The following is a 16027-nucleotide window of genomic DNA, read 5'->3' as shown; positions in this document are numbered from 1 at the left end:
CGACACGGAGGCCGGGCTCCCCAGGGCGCGACACGGAGGCCGGGCTCCCAGGGCGCGACACGGAGGCCGGGCTCCCAGGGCGCGACACGGAGGCCGGGCTCCCAGGGCGCGACACGGAGGCCGGGCTCCCAGGGCGCGACACGGAGGCCGGCTTCCCAGGGCGCGACACGGAGGCCGGGCTCCCAGGGCGCGACACGGAGGCCGGGCTCCCAGGGCGCGACACGGAGGCCGGCTTCCCAGGGCGCGACACGGAGGCCGGGCTCCCAGGGCGCGACACGGAGGCCGGGCTCCCAGGGCGCGACACGGAGGCCGGGCTCCCCGGGCGCGACACGGAGGCCGGGCTCCCAGGGCGCGACACGGAGGCCGGGCTCCCAGGGCGCGACACGGACGCCGGGCTCCCAGGGCGCGACACGGACGCCGGCTTCCCAGGGCGCGACACGGAGGCCGGGCTCCCAGGGCGCGACACGGAGGCCGGGCTCCCAGGGCGCGACACGGAGGCCGGGCTCCCAGGGCGCGACACGGAGGCCGGGCTCCCAGGGCGCGACACGGAGGCCGGCTTCCCAGGGCGCGACACGGAGGCCGGCTTCCCAGGGCGCGACACGGAGGCCGGCTTCCCAGGGCGCGACACGGAGGCCGGGCTCCCAGGGCGCGACACGGAGGCCGGCTTCCCAGGGCGCGACACGGAGGCCGGGCTCCCAGGGCGCGACACGGAGGCCGGCTTCCCAGGGCGCGACACGGAGGCCGGGCTCCCAGGGCGCGACACGGAGGCCGGCTTCCCAGGGCGCGACACGGAGGCCGGGCTCCCAGGGCGCGACTGTCGGGCAGAGCACCGTGCGGCACGCGGCGTGTGCCCAACTCAGCCGTCCGCAAAGGGAGCGCGTTCAAGTGCCCACCGGGGACACTCAGGGGACACCCGGCGGGACTTGCCAGCACGCGGACAGCAGGGCCTGGCTGGCCGGAGCCCGTGAGGACACACGGCGAGGGCGCAGCTGCCAGAAGGAAGGTCGCGCAGGTGAGTCACCGACCGCTGAGCCCGCGCCTGCGCTGTGCGGAGTGGTGCTGGGCGCATGCGCAGCTTCCCCAAGCGCATCCGTGTCGAAAACGGGAGAATCAGGCCGAATGTGTTTTTCGAACATTCCCGAAAAACCTGCAGAGTAATACTTCAGATGACCAATTGTTAGGCTATTTCTAATTTAATAAATTACTCACAGATAATGTTTTAACCAATACCAGTAAGAGACCCAGTGTCACAGATTTACACAAAGAGCAATTGGGACGTGATTAAAAACTGCTTTGCCATGAGTACGGGACCACGTACCTGTACCTGTAAGCAGAATGCTTTCCACGGTCAAAAGTGCGTTCACAGCATGCGTGCAAACCCAACTCACAGAGAAGCTGTGGGCAGAAGGACCGAGCAGACTTCAGTGGACAGCACTGTCCTGGCTCCAAAGTCACCAGGCGGGAACCTCAGCCTGCCATTCAGTCACTTTAGGCCGCAGTGACCTCAATTTCATTTTGACCTTCACAACCATATGTGGCAGGCAATGAAATTACTGCCACCCCATTTCACAGATTAGGTGACTGAAGTTCAGAGATTAACTGTCACAGTCAGGTGCACCCACCAGTGTGCCAGGTGGTGGCTCCGACCCACGTGAAAATAGTGCTACGGGCAAGGCACTTGAGAAAACCGGGTATGTGTTCTGGTGACTGAACACACCACGGGGCCAGATTGGCCCTGATCACACAGTGAGCTCCATGCAGAGCACCGGGGAACTGTTTACAGCTTCCTACCAACTTCAGCACACTCTAGATTCTATTAAAAACATGCATCCAAAATGGGAAAAATGAAAGACACAGTCTTAAGTCACAGACATCTGGTCTTCCATCAGGTGATGTCTGACCGGTGGACACCCTGCCCAGCCCCACCAGTGAGTGGGCACCATCCATGATTGTCAGCTGCCGCAGGTAGCTCAGATCGCTAAGTTAGAATACCGATGGGTCCAAAATAGTCACAGACATCATCCCTGGGTGTGTACTGGGATAGCCCACCAGCCAGTAACACATAGGTGTAACTCAACTTACAGAACAACATGCCTTAAAACCTGGTGTGAACTAAGTCCATTGGCAGGTAGCTGCTTCGTTGTCCTGCATTATGTCACTACATCATGGAAACTGTTTTAAAGAATGTTCCTAGTGGGGCATCTCCTAGTATATTTTCATAGATCTAGCCAACCATTACATAATGACTAGTGGGCTGGATTAAGATCTCTTATGTAAGATGTCTTCTGAATGTTATAAGCTGAATAACTCGATGCTAAAGGAATCGTCAGAGTAGGGGGAAGGGGACATTTCTAGGAGTAAGTTCCAGGAAGAAAGGGCCTTCTGAGTTGGTCAAGAAAAGGAAATGCACACAGACCAAGGGAAAAAAGTAATGCAAGAAATAGGTGGATCAAGAATATTCCAGGTGGGTGACATGGCATGTGCAAAGGCCCTGGGGCAGGTGGTAGTGAACAGGAGCTGGGACTTACCCAAGAGCAGCACCCTGGGGCAAACGTTCCATAGAAGTTTGTAACCTAAAAGAGCGGACATTTTGCAGCAAGCCTTGAGAGCCAGAAAGCAGAAATCTGGATTTGACAAAAGGCAACAGAAAACAGCACGCAGAGAAGTGACATGATAAAAATGGCTTTAGAAAGATTCTCCCAGCAGCTGTGCGTAGGATGGTTTCAAGCCGAAAGAGACTGGAGGCGGGAGGCCTGCTAAAAGGATGTTCTTCTAATTCTGGCACAGTGTGGGGAGGGTGTGGTCAGGGTGCAGGGCCTGGGGAGGGTGGGGGGGACAGCGCTGTCGCAGGAAGGTGGGTTTCTAGGGCCAGTTTTCAGTATCCCCACCTGTAGACTGTGAGGCTTGCCCAGACTACATTTCAATGTGAACACTTCCTGATTCAATAACTTCTGTTTCAGGTGACACATGGCTATTGGGCTCTCTGGGCAGGCGACACATGAATGTGAATTCCGGGAGAAGGAAAAGCCAACCCCAAACTTGGTGCCTGAACAATGGGTCTGCTTTAGCCAATTGAAGTTCAAGCACTTTTTTATCATGTCTTTAAATTCTCTTAAATATATAAAAGTGCATCCATACTAACTAAAACCAGATTAGAGAACACTCCCAGCTAGGAGGCTACCCATTTCCAACCTAGCGAGGCCGTCCACACTGCCCAGAGTCACACCGTCCCCAGGGTGGCTCCTGCACCCCAGCACAGCTCCTGCAGAGCGTGCCTGCATTCGCCTCTCCACACGCTCGGTGCCAGCCCTTCTTCGCAGCAGTTGTCACCGCTGAATGAGGATGATTCCTGTACATTTTTTCCTCATGTATTCCTTGTTTTCTTATTTACCGCTTATTTCTTCCACAGACTCATATTCCAGCACTGTCTTCCTTCTTTACTAGAACATAAATAATGCCAGCACACTGCTTGGCCCATTAGGAGTTCACAAATAAACACATCAATGAGACACTTAATAAAGACTAAATTAATGTCTTTTTTTGTATCCATTAGACATGCACCAAAAAGTTATATTCTGAAGGACCATGTGATCAGCAAATTTCTAGAAATTCAGCCAAAGTTATCCAGACTATTACAAACTGTAGGATGATTTACCAAACGGATTGAAAACATCTTCTGGTGACAGTGGCGTGTGCCCTTTTTAACCCCCATCTGGCTCCAGATGTGTGATTACAAAGTAACCCTTTGCAGGGGAGTGGAGGAGCTGACACTGAACCCCGTTTCTAACCAAGCTCACCCACCCACCATGAAAGGTGTGGGCTCATAGCCAGCGGGAGAGAAGGCCGCAGACCCAGGCTCAAGGTCCTTCAGCTCACAGGCCTGCCCCACGAACGTGTCTTCTCTGACTTGTCACCAGAGACCCGGCCCTTTGCTTACAATGCAGCGACATGTCAGTGCGAAGCACAGAGGAGCTGCACCTCAGAGAGGGGAGGCGCTGTGGACAGAGCTGGTGCCTGGATACTGCGGTGACGGTGACACTGCGTCGGGCTGGCCAGTGGGCCCAGGACAGGCTGGGAGTATCGCTCAGACGCTCTGCCAGGGGCCACTGAGCTGGCTCAGAGAGTCCAGTGGGACAAACCCACCTGCTTCGGACGCCTCTCACGCCCTCGCCCAGGAACCTTTACTCCCAGAGCAGTAATTCATGCCAGCTCCTCACTCAGGCGCAGGCAGTGCCGGCCATTGTTTCAAACAGGGGATAGAAGACACGCCATCCCGTTTCCACGGTTGCTGACGCCAGCGCCTTGCAATGCCCGTCTCTTTGTAATTACACAGACCGGTCATCGTCCTTCATCTGTGGCCGACGGTAAAACACCCTCATTTGTCTGTATGTGTTTTTTATACCTCAAGGAAAATAATGGTTATTTATCTCATTTTATTATCTTACAGAAAAGCATACAAGCATGTTTAAGAAACTGATAAAGCCCCATCTGGTGCACTAACAAACTCTTTTACCGACAGCATTTGAACGAGAATAAAGAACTGCAGAAGCTTCTGGACCAGTACGGGCTGTCTCTTCTCTCTCTTCTGTCTCTGGGACTCCATCCCTGTCCCAGCATCTCCCACCTGCCCCTTCACAGCCTCGCCCGGAGCAGCTCCTGTGGCTCTGCCCACGATGACAAGGCCTTCATCCTGCAGAAACGCCAGTCTTCCTCCTATGGGGAGATCTTCGCAACTGGGATTTCAACAGCCTTTATTCTTCCGAGTGACTGAAAGCCCCCATTTCCCTACAGACAAAGCCCAAATATAAATAAATCGTGGCCGTATGAGCCCAGAAATATGGCTGAAGAAAACCGAGCCACCCTTGTTCCCCGACACCCAGGATCCCGGACATCCACGCGCGGAGGGGCAGAGGGCACCACCAGCCTGCACTGAGCCCTGCACAGCAGGGCCGGCGGCAGCACCGGGACCCCAGCTCTGCGTCCCTCACTGTCAAGGCCTCTACTTTCATGTTTGCAAGAGCAAGGTGATGACACCTGACCCAAGTCAGCCAGGTCCAGGACAGCCTCGCAGTCTGTCAACTGTGTGTTCCTTGGGGGGCGGGGGCCAGGAGAAAATAAGAAGGAAAGAGTGACCGTAGCTCTTGCCACATTTCTAAAAATAACCACTGGGAAACAGGATGAGCAGAGATCTACCTGAATGGACAGAGGAATAAAATATTTGGAAGACTGTCCTGAGGAACCAAAGGGGGGGCTCAGGCAGAGGACTGTGGGCTGCCCAGGTAAGGGCCCGGGCCAGCTCACACCCTCCTGCCCACAAGGGAGTAGCCACAAGGGCCTAGCATCGGCCGACCTGCAGGCCCCTGAGCACGGTCCGGGGTGGCCTGATAGGGGTGTCCTCTCCCAGCCTCCAGGTGCCATATCCTAGAAGTCAAGAGCACGGCCCTATCCTAAGCTAAGAGTAATGCTACTTCTTTAGGAAAATAGTAGTAATAAAACACCGTGAGATGAAGCAGAACTTTAAAACTTACTGTAAAAATTAGGAAAGGCACGGGAAAACCAGACAAGGGCTTTTTTTCTTTTAGCCTTACAATTCATCTTTTCCAATGTCTTCAGAAGAGAGGACAACACGGCTGGTCAGGCAAACCATGAGGTGGCCGCAATAAAGAATGACACGTGAATGACGATGAGAACGTGTCACAGTCGCACATGAGACGTCACGTCGGCAACCCCTGCAGAGGCGAGAGCACAGTGCACACAGGCCTTTGCAGGACAGGTGGTTGTGTGAGCGACGTGGCCAGCGACACCTGTTTGCCGATGGAAGACCAGAAGGAAAGACATCCAGCCTGCACCAGTATGACCAGCTCACCGTCGCAAATGAAAACAGCCTGGCCCTGGGACAAAACTGTCTATTTCTAGACTAGGCAATTTACAGACACTAAATTTAGCTACCTTGAAGTCTTTTTTAAAAATGTTGTCCCATTAAACCTTTGGAAACAGGAAATGCACATTTCATTATAACGTCAGAACAGTGTCCTCTGCTCAGCCGTGAAACGCGGAGGGCGGGCCCGGGAGGTCGTGCGTGCAGCAGGTGAAAATGCCATCACTGGGTACTCAGCAGGATGGAAGGGCGCAAACAAGCCAACTCACGCTCCCGACGCCTTGAAAAGCCAACACTGAAAACGTGTGCTGGTAATCGTTTTTAACATGGTAACTCATTCGATAGGTGAAAAAAGTGACTTTTAACTGGCCTTTTGTTGCCATCCATTAGTGCCCCTGACCATTCTCAAATGCCTGCTGACCAAAATACAGCTCCTTTACTAGTTTCCTGGCTATCCCCTGCCCACTTTTATGCACTCATGAAAAATCGTGATGTACAAAGGGAATAACCATTTTGAAGGGCAAGGACATAAGCGCAGATGTGCTCACAGGCTCACTGTGCCTTCTTTGAGTTACTTGTGTGGCACTGAAAAGTTCCAGTGTGTCCCGTCAGACCCGCGGTCCTTCCCTCGGCCTCTCTGTTTTCTCCTCTGTGGCTCTGACACTTACAAAGCCCCTTCTTGCACCACTTCCAGCTCACACAGCCCTGTCCTGGGACACGCTGAGGGTACCAGCACTGATGGGTAGTGTGGGTGGGGACGCATCTGAAAAGCTGCCGGGCAACAGTTTCAAGACCCTAGGGACCACTCACAGCCATCGCAGTGACCCCCAAGGCACAGCCACCGCAAGCCCCTGGATGCCCAGATGGGACTTCTGGGCAAGACGGGGTCTCTACAGATGGGATTAAACTAAGACTCTTGAGAGGGGAATCCTGGACTACCCGGGCAGGTCCCAGACCTGATGACAAGAATCCTTAGAAAAGACAGATGTGAGGCAGGTGGAAGAGGAGACACAGACACGAGAAAAGCCACGGGAAGATGGAGGCAGAGACGGCAGTGACAGTGACCCCCACAGCGGAGGACGCCATGTCAGGCATCAAGACCTGCAGGCAGCCAGGACCCTCCCTGGGCCCTGGAGGGCACACCGCTCCGGCACCCCGGGATTTTGGGCTTCTGGCCCAGAACCGGGAGGGGACACATCTCTGTTGCTTTAAGCCGCCCAGTCTGTGGTAATTTGTCACAGCAGCCCCAGGAAGCTAAATACATCCATTAGTCCCATAATTCAGTTTCTAGGAATTTAGTAGAGAAAAATTACGTAGGTTTTTCAGAAAATATGGAAAAAGACGTCAATCACAGAATAATGGCCAAAATTTTGTAAGAAACTTAGACGCTGAGCAATAGGGATGGTTGGCTAACACCACACACCTCAACTAAAGTCAGATTGTCAAAGAATATTTTGAAGACACGGACAAACTCTCAGAAAGAACTATAAAGTGAAAAAAAACTGAATCATTCCCATTTTTGGTTTAAAAAACAATAAGAACAACACGGGAAAGAAGCGTGTAGGACACATGACCTATTTCTAGGTCACAGAACTATTGGTGACCTTCAGGTCATCTAATTTGTGCTTCTCTGTAGTTCCTGAATATTTAGCAGATGAGATGAGCAGAAGCAAAGCAAAGCAAATACATGGCAGCAGCCCAACCAGCCTCCGATTCCGCACAAGCTACAGAAGACAAACTATATCCTAGAGAGAACAGTTTCAAAAAGTGGGGTAACGGTACCAAAAGGTCCCAGCAGGAAGGGACCCAGGAGATGGGAGGAGCTGGACAACACAACGCTGACCCGGGTGTGCGTGTTCTTGCCCCTGGAAAGACGCTGACCACTTCCCGAAGACCATCCCATACCCACAGCAGGGGACAGTGTGGGGCAGTGAGACAGAGGCCCCGGGCACTGCGGACAGTCAGGAACTCCACTCGTCTTAGTGATGCTGTGAACTTGGAATGCTGAGGACACGCATTCTATTCCCACATAAGCACCTCTTTAAAGATGCTAAGATCCACTGCAAGATGGCCCAGGCTCCCACACCTCTCACCTCCACTCAGTGCTCTCCTGAGGAAAGGCCAGGTGAGGGTCCACACATTTAACTGTCTTCTGTGTAATGCTGTCTACCTTTCATATGTGGCTAAATCATAATGAATTCTTCCCAACTCCTGTTATTGCTATTTCCCAACATTTTCCTAGGAAACAAACCTGGAGTGAGCGTCTATTTAGCTGATTTCCTGTAAATTCATGGTTATTTCCTTAGGACAGGTTCCCAGAAGTGAAACTGCAAGACTAGTTATATGAAAAATAAAAGTCTGTGTGTGTTTTAAGTGAGTGATGTAAATCTTAATAAAATATCATTAGAGGAACAAGCAAGTGGATAAACTGAAGACTAAGAAGTACTGTTTGGTTGTTTAAAGAGCTACGTAACCCATCTTTCACAATAAAAATAAAAATTAGCACTAATTCCAGGGCTAATCTACGATGCTTGTTGGTGACCCAGGAATGCTATACACTAAAATGACCACAGCACATGTTTGAAAATACCACATTCACCTGCTTATGAAAACTTTTAAAATTGGTTTAGAAACTGTCAAAATATTATAAGGAATGTCAGAAAAACGAAATTATTTTTAAGGAGCCAAACTTTTCACACTACAGACCAATAAAAAGGGTGTACAAACCCACGGATGTGTGTGTAAGGTTTCATATCTCAACCACTGCATACGCAATGTAGAGAAGCCGTGAGTGAAAGCAGGGACATGGGACCCTTTTGTAGAACAGCGAGGGGCCAACTGGTGCGTGCTTCCCTGTCCACTCACATATTTACTGCGTGACATGACCCGAAACACTAGGAAAGCAAGTGAGCCGTCCCAAACCTGCCCTCAGAATCTCCTCAGCACCACGGACAGCGCCTGGCACGCCGGAGGACGCGCTGGGAACCCAAGCAATGATCCGGCCGTGGAACAAAGGACCACAGAATGACTTAATTCTAGCACCGGAGGGCTGGGAGACATGCCACAAGGAAAGTCACAGGTCAACCAGTGTGAAAGAACAAATACGAGAAAAATATAGAAACAATTGTTCATTGTGAGCCAAAGCATGGGGCACGCTGCTGTGTGACTGAACCAGGAAACGGGCGCATGCAGTGAGGGGCTCGGAGAGGGGCCAGGGGATGACAGGAGGCAATGTGACATCAGGAGAGGTCTGGGAAACCCTGAGGCCACGCTGAGCTCGTTCATTGGATCAGACAGATAGGTGGGGCCTCCAGGACCAGGATCCAAGCATGAGTGACACCAGGCACACTTCCTCAAAAGCTGTCACTCTGAAAGGGGTGGGCAGTGTGGTGTCACCATAATAGTGAGTGAATAGAGAAAGTTACATCACCCAGCCGGTGGGCTCAGGGAAGAGTGGCTGAAGCATCCTCTAAGGTCTTGCTGGGAGACTGAGTACCTCGCCCAAAGAGTGGGTGGGAGACAGACAGGAAGTAGGGGTGGTTGGAGGCAACAGCTGTGATGCCTCCGTTCAGGTCAGATGTCACATTCAGGACAACACAGTCACCTGTCCATGGCTACGATGGGTTGATGAGGCATTTACATGCAAGCATTGTGGGAAATGTGAAGATGTATAAGACGTGAGAGGTCTGAGTTGTCCACAGGACATACAACATGAACTCACGTATCAGTGAAAACTTCAACAGGTTAGGGGATGGATGTGAACACACAAAGTCCTGGCCCCTGAACCCACAAAGCTCACCGGCAGGTCGTGGAGACAACGCGTAAATACTAGGAAGAGCTAACTACACCCTCTTGCAGGTTGTGTGTGTATGCTTTGTATTTGGTTTCTTTCAAAGTCTACTACAAGACCCCATCATGAAAAACACTTCTGTGTGAGTACAACTGTCATGTATTACAGAAACCCAGACCCTTTACAGAAAGGCCACTGTGCGAACGTCTTTTAAGATCTAACACTAGGGAAATTTTTTCTACACTGAAAAACGAGTATGCGTGTCCACCCCAATAATGTGACCAAGTGAGGGCTCATGGTTTTTGGTTTTTGTTGACTTGGCTTCCAGGAAACGCAGTCAGATTTAATACCCAAAGAATTATGCTGTTCTTCGTGGTCCTCACTTATTTGCTCTTACTGTCTATTTCTATTTTATTATAATAATATTTCTACCTTGTCTTGCTGTGGTTACGTTGGGTCAAAACTTTTTGGAAAGAGATGGCAATACAGATATATAAGTAAGAGAAGGCCAGAAATAACAAATACCTAAGTATTATGAGCATTCAGAGAATGGCTTGATTACCTCCAATGTAGGAGGGCTCAGACTGGCCCCAGTTTCGTTTCTTCAAGATAAAAATAGTCAATACTTACTGAGCATTTACTATCTGCGCTGTTCTAAGTGCTTTCCAGCCATCAATTCATGTCATCCTCGTGACAACCCTACCTTCCATTGTATCTGTCCCTCTTTTAGTGTCGAGGGAACTGAAATAGCATGACGTCAAACAACTTGCCAAGTGACACTGAGTTGCCCAGGCGATGAGCCTCCAGAAAGTACACTCTTACTCAGTACCCACGCTGCCGACAGACAAAGCTGTGGTTTGGTGTCATCGAACATCGTAGAACAAAGTTTAAAGCACGAGAGGATAATTTCATGTTGCCCCAGGGGACCACCATGTCGCTATCTCGTTCTCTCCCATAGAGCGTGGCTCATCATCTTAAAGACAGTAACAATTAGATTCACAGTTACCGTCCTTAGTTTTTGCTACAATTTTATGGATGGGCTGATTACAAACGTTAGTTCCTTTTTAGCAATGTTTAATTTTAATGTTTCCTTTTTTTCTCTGGATATACACAAAAAGGTATATCAGACAAAAGTATAGCCTGAAGAGGGACAAATCTTGCCCCACAACGAGAGCTTTAAAGTGGAAATCTTTAGAGAAACTCAAAACCCTTACATCCCAGTTGGTTGTTGTTGGGGACAGAAAACTCAATACCCAGGGAGGAATTCTTGGTCTCCATAATGGAAATACGAGCAGTAATGAGGGTTTCAGGCACAACATAGGAAGCAGCGGTTTGCTCTGCAGCCTCCAGGCCAACTTCCCACTGGCCACCCCCCAGGGCTGCGAGCTGACACTAACGATCCCAGGCCTGCACCCTCATCAGCGGCACTTCCTGAAGCTCCTGCCTTCAAGGGGCATGAGCAGTTCTTGGCTTGATGAAATGTCATGCTCTTATCTAATACAATTACCGTATTTTGCTGTGTATAATGTGTACTTTTTTGCCCAAATTTGTGAGGGAAAAATAAGGATGTGCATTATATATAGGTAGTACTAATTCTGTATCTATATAAAAGTTTTTAATTCTTTTATTTATGCTATGAGCTAAAAATGTAACTCTAGAAACCAATAATGATATCTGTATGCAAAATAATACCCTGGAGTATGATAATCAGTTTTGTTGAACTTACAACGAACTTGCAAAAACAAAAAGTGCTTGCCTTTCTATGATGTATAAATATCGTAAATTTGTTAGTGGTACATAACATTTCTTGTACCTTGTATCTGTTCTTGTGTTTTGTAGTTATTTGTCACATAAAATTTCTTGTACCATAATATGTTCAAAAATAAATGCTGAAATTCCTTTAAAATACAAAAAACAAATACCTAGATGTAAACAAATAAAATTTTGAATTAAAACAAAAGATTTTTCCCTGAAAGTTTGGGCCAAAAACATGGGTGCGCATTATACACAGGAGCACATCAGACGCAGCAAAATACGGTACTCCTGAGAGAAGACGGGGTTCTATGACTTCTTTAGTCAACCAGGAGGCCCCCTCGAAAAAGAGCGTGGGCCGGCCACAGCCAAAGCCCAAAAGTGGGCAAGACTGAGTCTCCAAAGAAAGCAGAAGTGTTGTCCCAGAAGGGCAAGTACAGACGAAGCAGGAGCCTAGTACAACTGGTCTGGTCTGGTCTGGTCTGGCCAGGTCAGCCCCTGGAAGACCCTCCCAGGGAACCACAGACAGCCCAAGAACAAACACAACCCTGACAGCAGGTGGAAAAACTCCTGGCAACAATCCAGGAGGGGCGTGGTCACACCAGAGTGCCTGCAGCTGAGGGTGCCATCGTGGGAAACGCCAGAACAGCTGAGGACAGGGGCAGTCCCTCAGGGCTGGAAGGAGGGAGAGCGGGAGCGGACCCCAAGCTGCTGACAGAAGCTTTTCCATAGCAGATGAAGCCAGTGCACAGAAAACTGGCACAAAAAAGGACAAACTGTGGTTTGACACACGAGCTCCAGCTGCCTTCGTCGAGGAGATTAGCATGGACTCAAAATCTCACTCAGAGCAGCGAGTAAGTGATCATCTAACAGCAGACGCAGGACTTAATTTGCACCCCTACAACCCCACACTGTCGATGTCAAACTATATGCTGTGCTCCCTAGAAAGGAGTGTTTTCATCATAAACATAAATTACCACGCTCCCTCTCTGTACACACAAGCATCTAGAAAACAACAGAACATAATTTAAAAGTCGGTGATCGGCTAGGAATATGGTTATGTATATGATAAAAATAACTTGCACGTAAAACTGGTTGATTAAGAATGATTCTGAACTGCATTTGATGCTTGGCCCGCTCACTTCCTGTACGGAAGCCTGTAATTCTTTTAAAGCCAACATGCTGGCAGTGCTCTAAATATGACTCCCATCTGGCCAAACTGATGAATCAGAGTTATTTTTATTATAGCCAATGAATGACCATGGCATATCCATTCCAAGGGTCAATAAATAACACATATAATTAATTTCCCTTTAAAATCTATAATCGAAGTGTACGTCATTGAACTCCACGGGTAACAGAAATCATGATGTTTTCCTGCAATATGGTTACAAAAGACTACGGCTTTTCTTCAGTTTCGTCTCACAGGCATATTAAGGAACCTGCTAAAAACAGAGCTAGCAAATTCTTCAGCAATTTTAAAAATATTAAAACCCTGTTGTTTCAGAATTGGCTGGATACTGAGTGTCCAGTATCCAATGTGAATCAAATTGTGCAAAGCTTTTTTTTTGCTTTTAACATTTAATTTGGAATTTCTACCAATATCAAAAATGAAGTAAGACAAAAATAGGAGAAGCAATACATTGGCATGGGAGGACATATTTATGTCACTGGGAAGAAATCATCTAAATTCTACAAAAATAAAAGTATTGTTATTAATTCATCTACATCACAAGTAACTAAGGCCTAACAAAATGTTACTTAAATATTTGAAAGCTAACAAAAATATTGGTAAATAAATACGTGGTTATTGCCATCTCAAGCAATACCACTTTGGACAACTACGCTGTAAGTGCAACGATGTCTGGGAGGAAAGATAATAATGGTAAATCAGTGACGGACAGTATGAAAACTTGGTTCAGAAAGCCTATCTGAGAAGACATCGTTGTGGTGAGAAAAGTCGAGTCACTTCATCACTTTGGGTGAACGGAGCGCTCATTTTGCGCACTAAGCTAGTCCTTTAACCTGAAATGAAATATGCAGACATTTCGGAGGAAAAAGGTAAGGAGGGACAGGAGTGGCTTTCAGACAAAGCACAGGCCACCTGACAGGTTGTCACTGAGAACAACCCCACATTTACGGAACTCCTGCCGTGAACAGGATGTCTGAACCGGTGGTGGGGAGTGTGCCGTGGCCAGGGCTGTTTCTGACCCACTTTCTTCCCACCAGTAGGTCCACAGCTCTCACAGCCCAGATGTGCATGGGCAGACAATATTCCCACAGCCTCCCAGCCATGTTGCCAGATGTGGGGCATGAAATATTCTCATTTGTTCTCTCCCAAGCAATGAAAAAGTCGCACCATCTAAAAGGAAATGGTACACACACTCTACAATTACTATTAGAGCCAAATCTGTGAGTCACCCAGCTGCCTGCACAAGACAATTTGGCTACTGGAAAATCTGATTAATGACATTTTTTTAAACAGCAGAGTAACAACCTGACCTGCCAAAAATTACCATTTGTTCATCATTTCACCATTTTTCGCTTGGTTAGCTATTATCTTTCGCCAAGAATGTGAAGTAAAATGGAAAAGGTATTGTAACGCATATTAACCTCAAATCTAAATATTGTTCCTTCCGAGGTGTGAGGGGAGGAGTAGGTTCTGTCACTCCAGCTTTGAGGCATGTGAGGACAGTCCTTTTGGACGTGGTGCCATGCTGAGGTGTAGGGGGGTTTCTAACGACTAGTACAAGCGACTAGCCATCTGCAAAAAAGTCTCAGTCCCAGGTCACAGCCAGGAGCTCTCGAGGTCCCGCCCGAGCTGACACCAGGACCCAAGGAGGAGGCCCCCGGGGTAGTCCAGTCCGAAGCGGCTCTGCGCTCCTGCCTCCGCGTCCGAGGTGACAGCACGGCACTTGCGCTTCGTATTTCCAGCTCTGCCACCACCCACAGCGCGTGCCGGCAGAATTAATAAGAAGAGGAAGAAGTCGCCGCCGAACGCCTTATTTTTAATGGATACCAGACAGCGGGCTTGTAGTCCCGCATTCCGAATCCCGAGCCCCGGCCATTCATCTGGAGAAGCGACAGGCAGGCGGCCGGAGTCACACGAGCTGAGAAGTGAGAGGGGCCAAAGGAAGGGCAGGCGCTTCGGAGTTGGCGCCGCACGTGCCCTCCACCCGCAGAGCCTCTGCCCGCGAGGGTCTCCGCGCCCCCGCCCCGCCGCGCCCCGCCGGCCACTGCCCGCCGCCCCCCGCCCCCCGCCGACGCCGCGCGCGGGCTGTGCTAATCCATCCTCGTTATTTCTCTGCGATCGTCAGCGAGCGAGCGAGCCGCGAGCAGCAGCAGCCGCTGCCGGGGGAGGCTTGGTTACAAAACCTGCGCCGGGAGCGCCTCGCTTAGCAACCACCCCCGAGCCCCGCGGATCGCTCGGCCACCCCCTCGCGCGCTCCGCCGCCCCCCCCCCGGCCGCTGCGGCCGCCGCCGCCGCACAGTGGCCCCCGCGACCCCCGACCGCGGCAGCCCGGCCGCCGCCGCCTTCCAGCCATTCCCAGTCGGGTCCGCTGCCCGCCCGCGCTCGGCGGGGGGAGGGGCGCGGCGAGCTGCCGTCCGGCGCCCCCGCGCCGGGTCTCCGCGGGTCCCGCAGGGTCCCCGCGCCTCCGACGGCTCCCGCGCCCCGCGCCCCGTCTCCGCACCCGGTCCCCGCGCGGGCTCCGCGGCCCCGGCGGCTCGCACCTTCCTCAGCGCCGACATCCTCGGGCGCTCCCGGTTCAGCAGGCGCAGGACCCCATGGCGAGCCGGCCCCTCAGGCCGGACAGCGGCTGCGGGTCGGCCCGTCTGGCCGCGCGTCAGTCCGCCCGCGGGTCCGTGCGCCGCCGCCGCCACCGCCGCCGCCGCCGCCGCGCTCCGACCGCGCTCGAGCCCGGCGCGCGGTCGGTCCTCACAGCGGCGCCTGCGCACTGGGCGCCCGGGAGGCCCCGCGCACTGGGGGGCGGCCCGCGCGCCGCGGCGTCTGGAGAGGGGTCGGCCACGCGGGGGCAGCGCGGGGCCTCGGGCCGCGACCCCGGCCGCGCTTCCCGCCCCTCCCCGCCCGACGCGCACGGCCGACCCGGGAGTGCGCGCACCGCGCACCGCGCACCGCGGGGTCCGCCAACTGTTGCGCAGGGAGCGGCGGGTCACGCGGGTACTCCCGGCTCCCGGAGCAAGCCCGGCGGGTCCGGCCGCGGCCCCAGCGCGGCGCGCGAGCAGGTGCCGAAAGCGCTGGAAAGTTACTCGCGGGGCCCACAAGCACCCGAACACCTGGGCAGGTGCCGCCAGCTCTGGATCCGGGGGAGTGACAGGGGCGCATTCCTGCGAGGGACTCGTGCCCAAAGTAAAGGCTTCTCCACACGCAAATGCTTCCGCGGCAGATGTGCGTTCTGCGTGCTGGCAGAGGAGCTTCACGCAAAGGTGCCGCTGTCCCGTCCATCCTGCTGCCGTGGGTGGTCCAGCCGAGCCTCCCACTCGTCCCACGCCTGCACTTTCCAGTGGAGGAAACGCGCCGTGCTGTCTTCGCGGGGAAGGCGTCCTCCACGGCGTCCCCGGGTCCCAGGAGCAGCGCCCTCCTTGTT

At 52.0% G+C, this 16027-nt stretch overlaps 1 protein-coding gene across 4 annotated transcripts in view; it reads right to left on the bottom strand.

Moving 5' to 3' along the window:
* The window catches only part of DLGAP2 (DLG associated protein 2), a 442191-nt gene extending 426910 nt beyond the window's left edge, over window positions 1–15281 (bottom strand). For 2 of the 4 annotated variants that reach the window (XM_074329259.1, XM_074329261.1), the window contains exon 1: window positions 15153–15281. Coding sequence is in view for 2 of the 4 variants with exons in the window: in XM_074329258.1 (XP_074185359.1) it covers window positions 15153–15170 (18 nt within the window). In the remaining 2 variants the exon portion in view is untranslated. The remainder of the gene's footprint in view (window positions 1–15152) is intronic. The other 2 variants (XM_074329258.1, XM_074329260.1) reach the window with 1 other exon arrangement.
* Window positions 15282–16027: the final 746 nt, after the last annotated feature.

This window comes from Rhinolophus sinicus, linkage group LG04 (assembly GCF_036562045.2).
Source record: "Rhinolophus sinicus isolate RSC01 linkage group LG04, ASM3656204v1, whole genome shotgun sequence".
NCBI classification, from domain to species: domain Eukaryota; kingdom Metazoa; phylum Chordata; class Mammalia; order Chiroptera; family Rhinolophidae; genus Rhinolophus; species Rhinolophus sinicus.
Note: the sequence above shows the minus strand (reverse complement) of the source record. Positions and strands in the feature narration are given on the sequence as shown.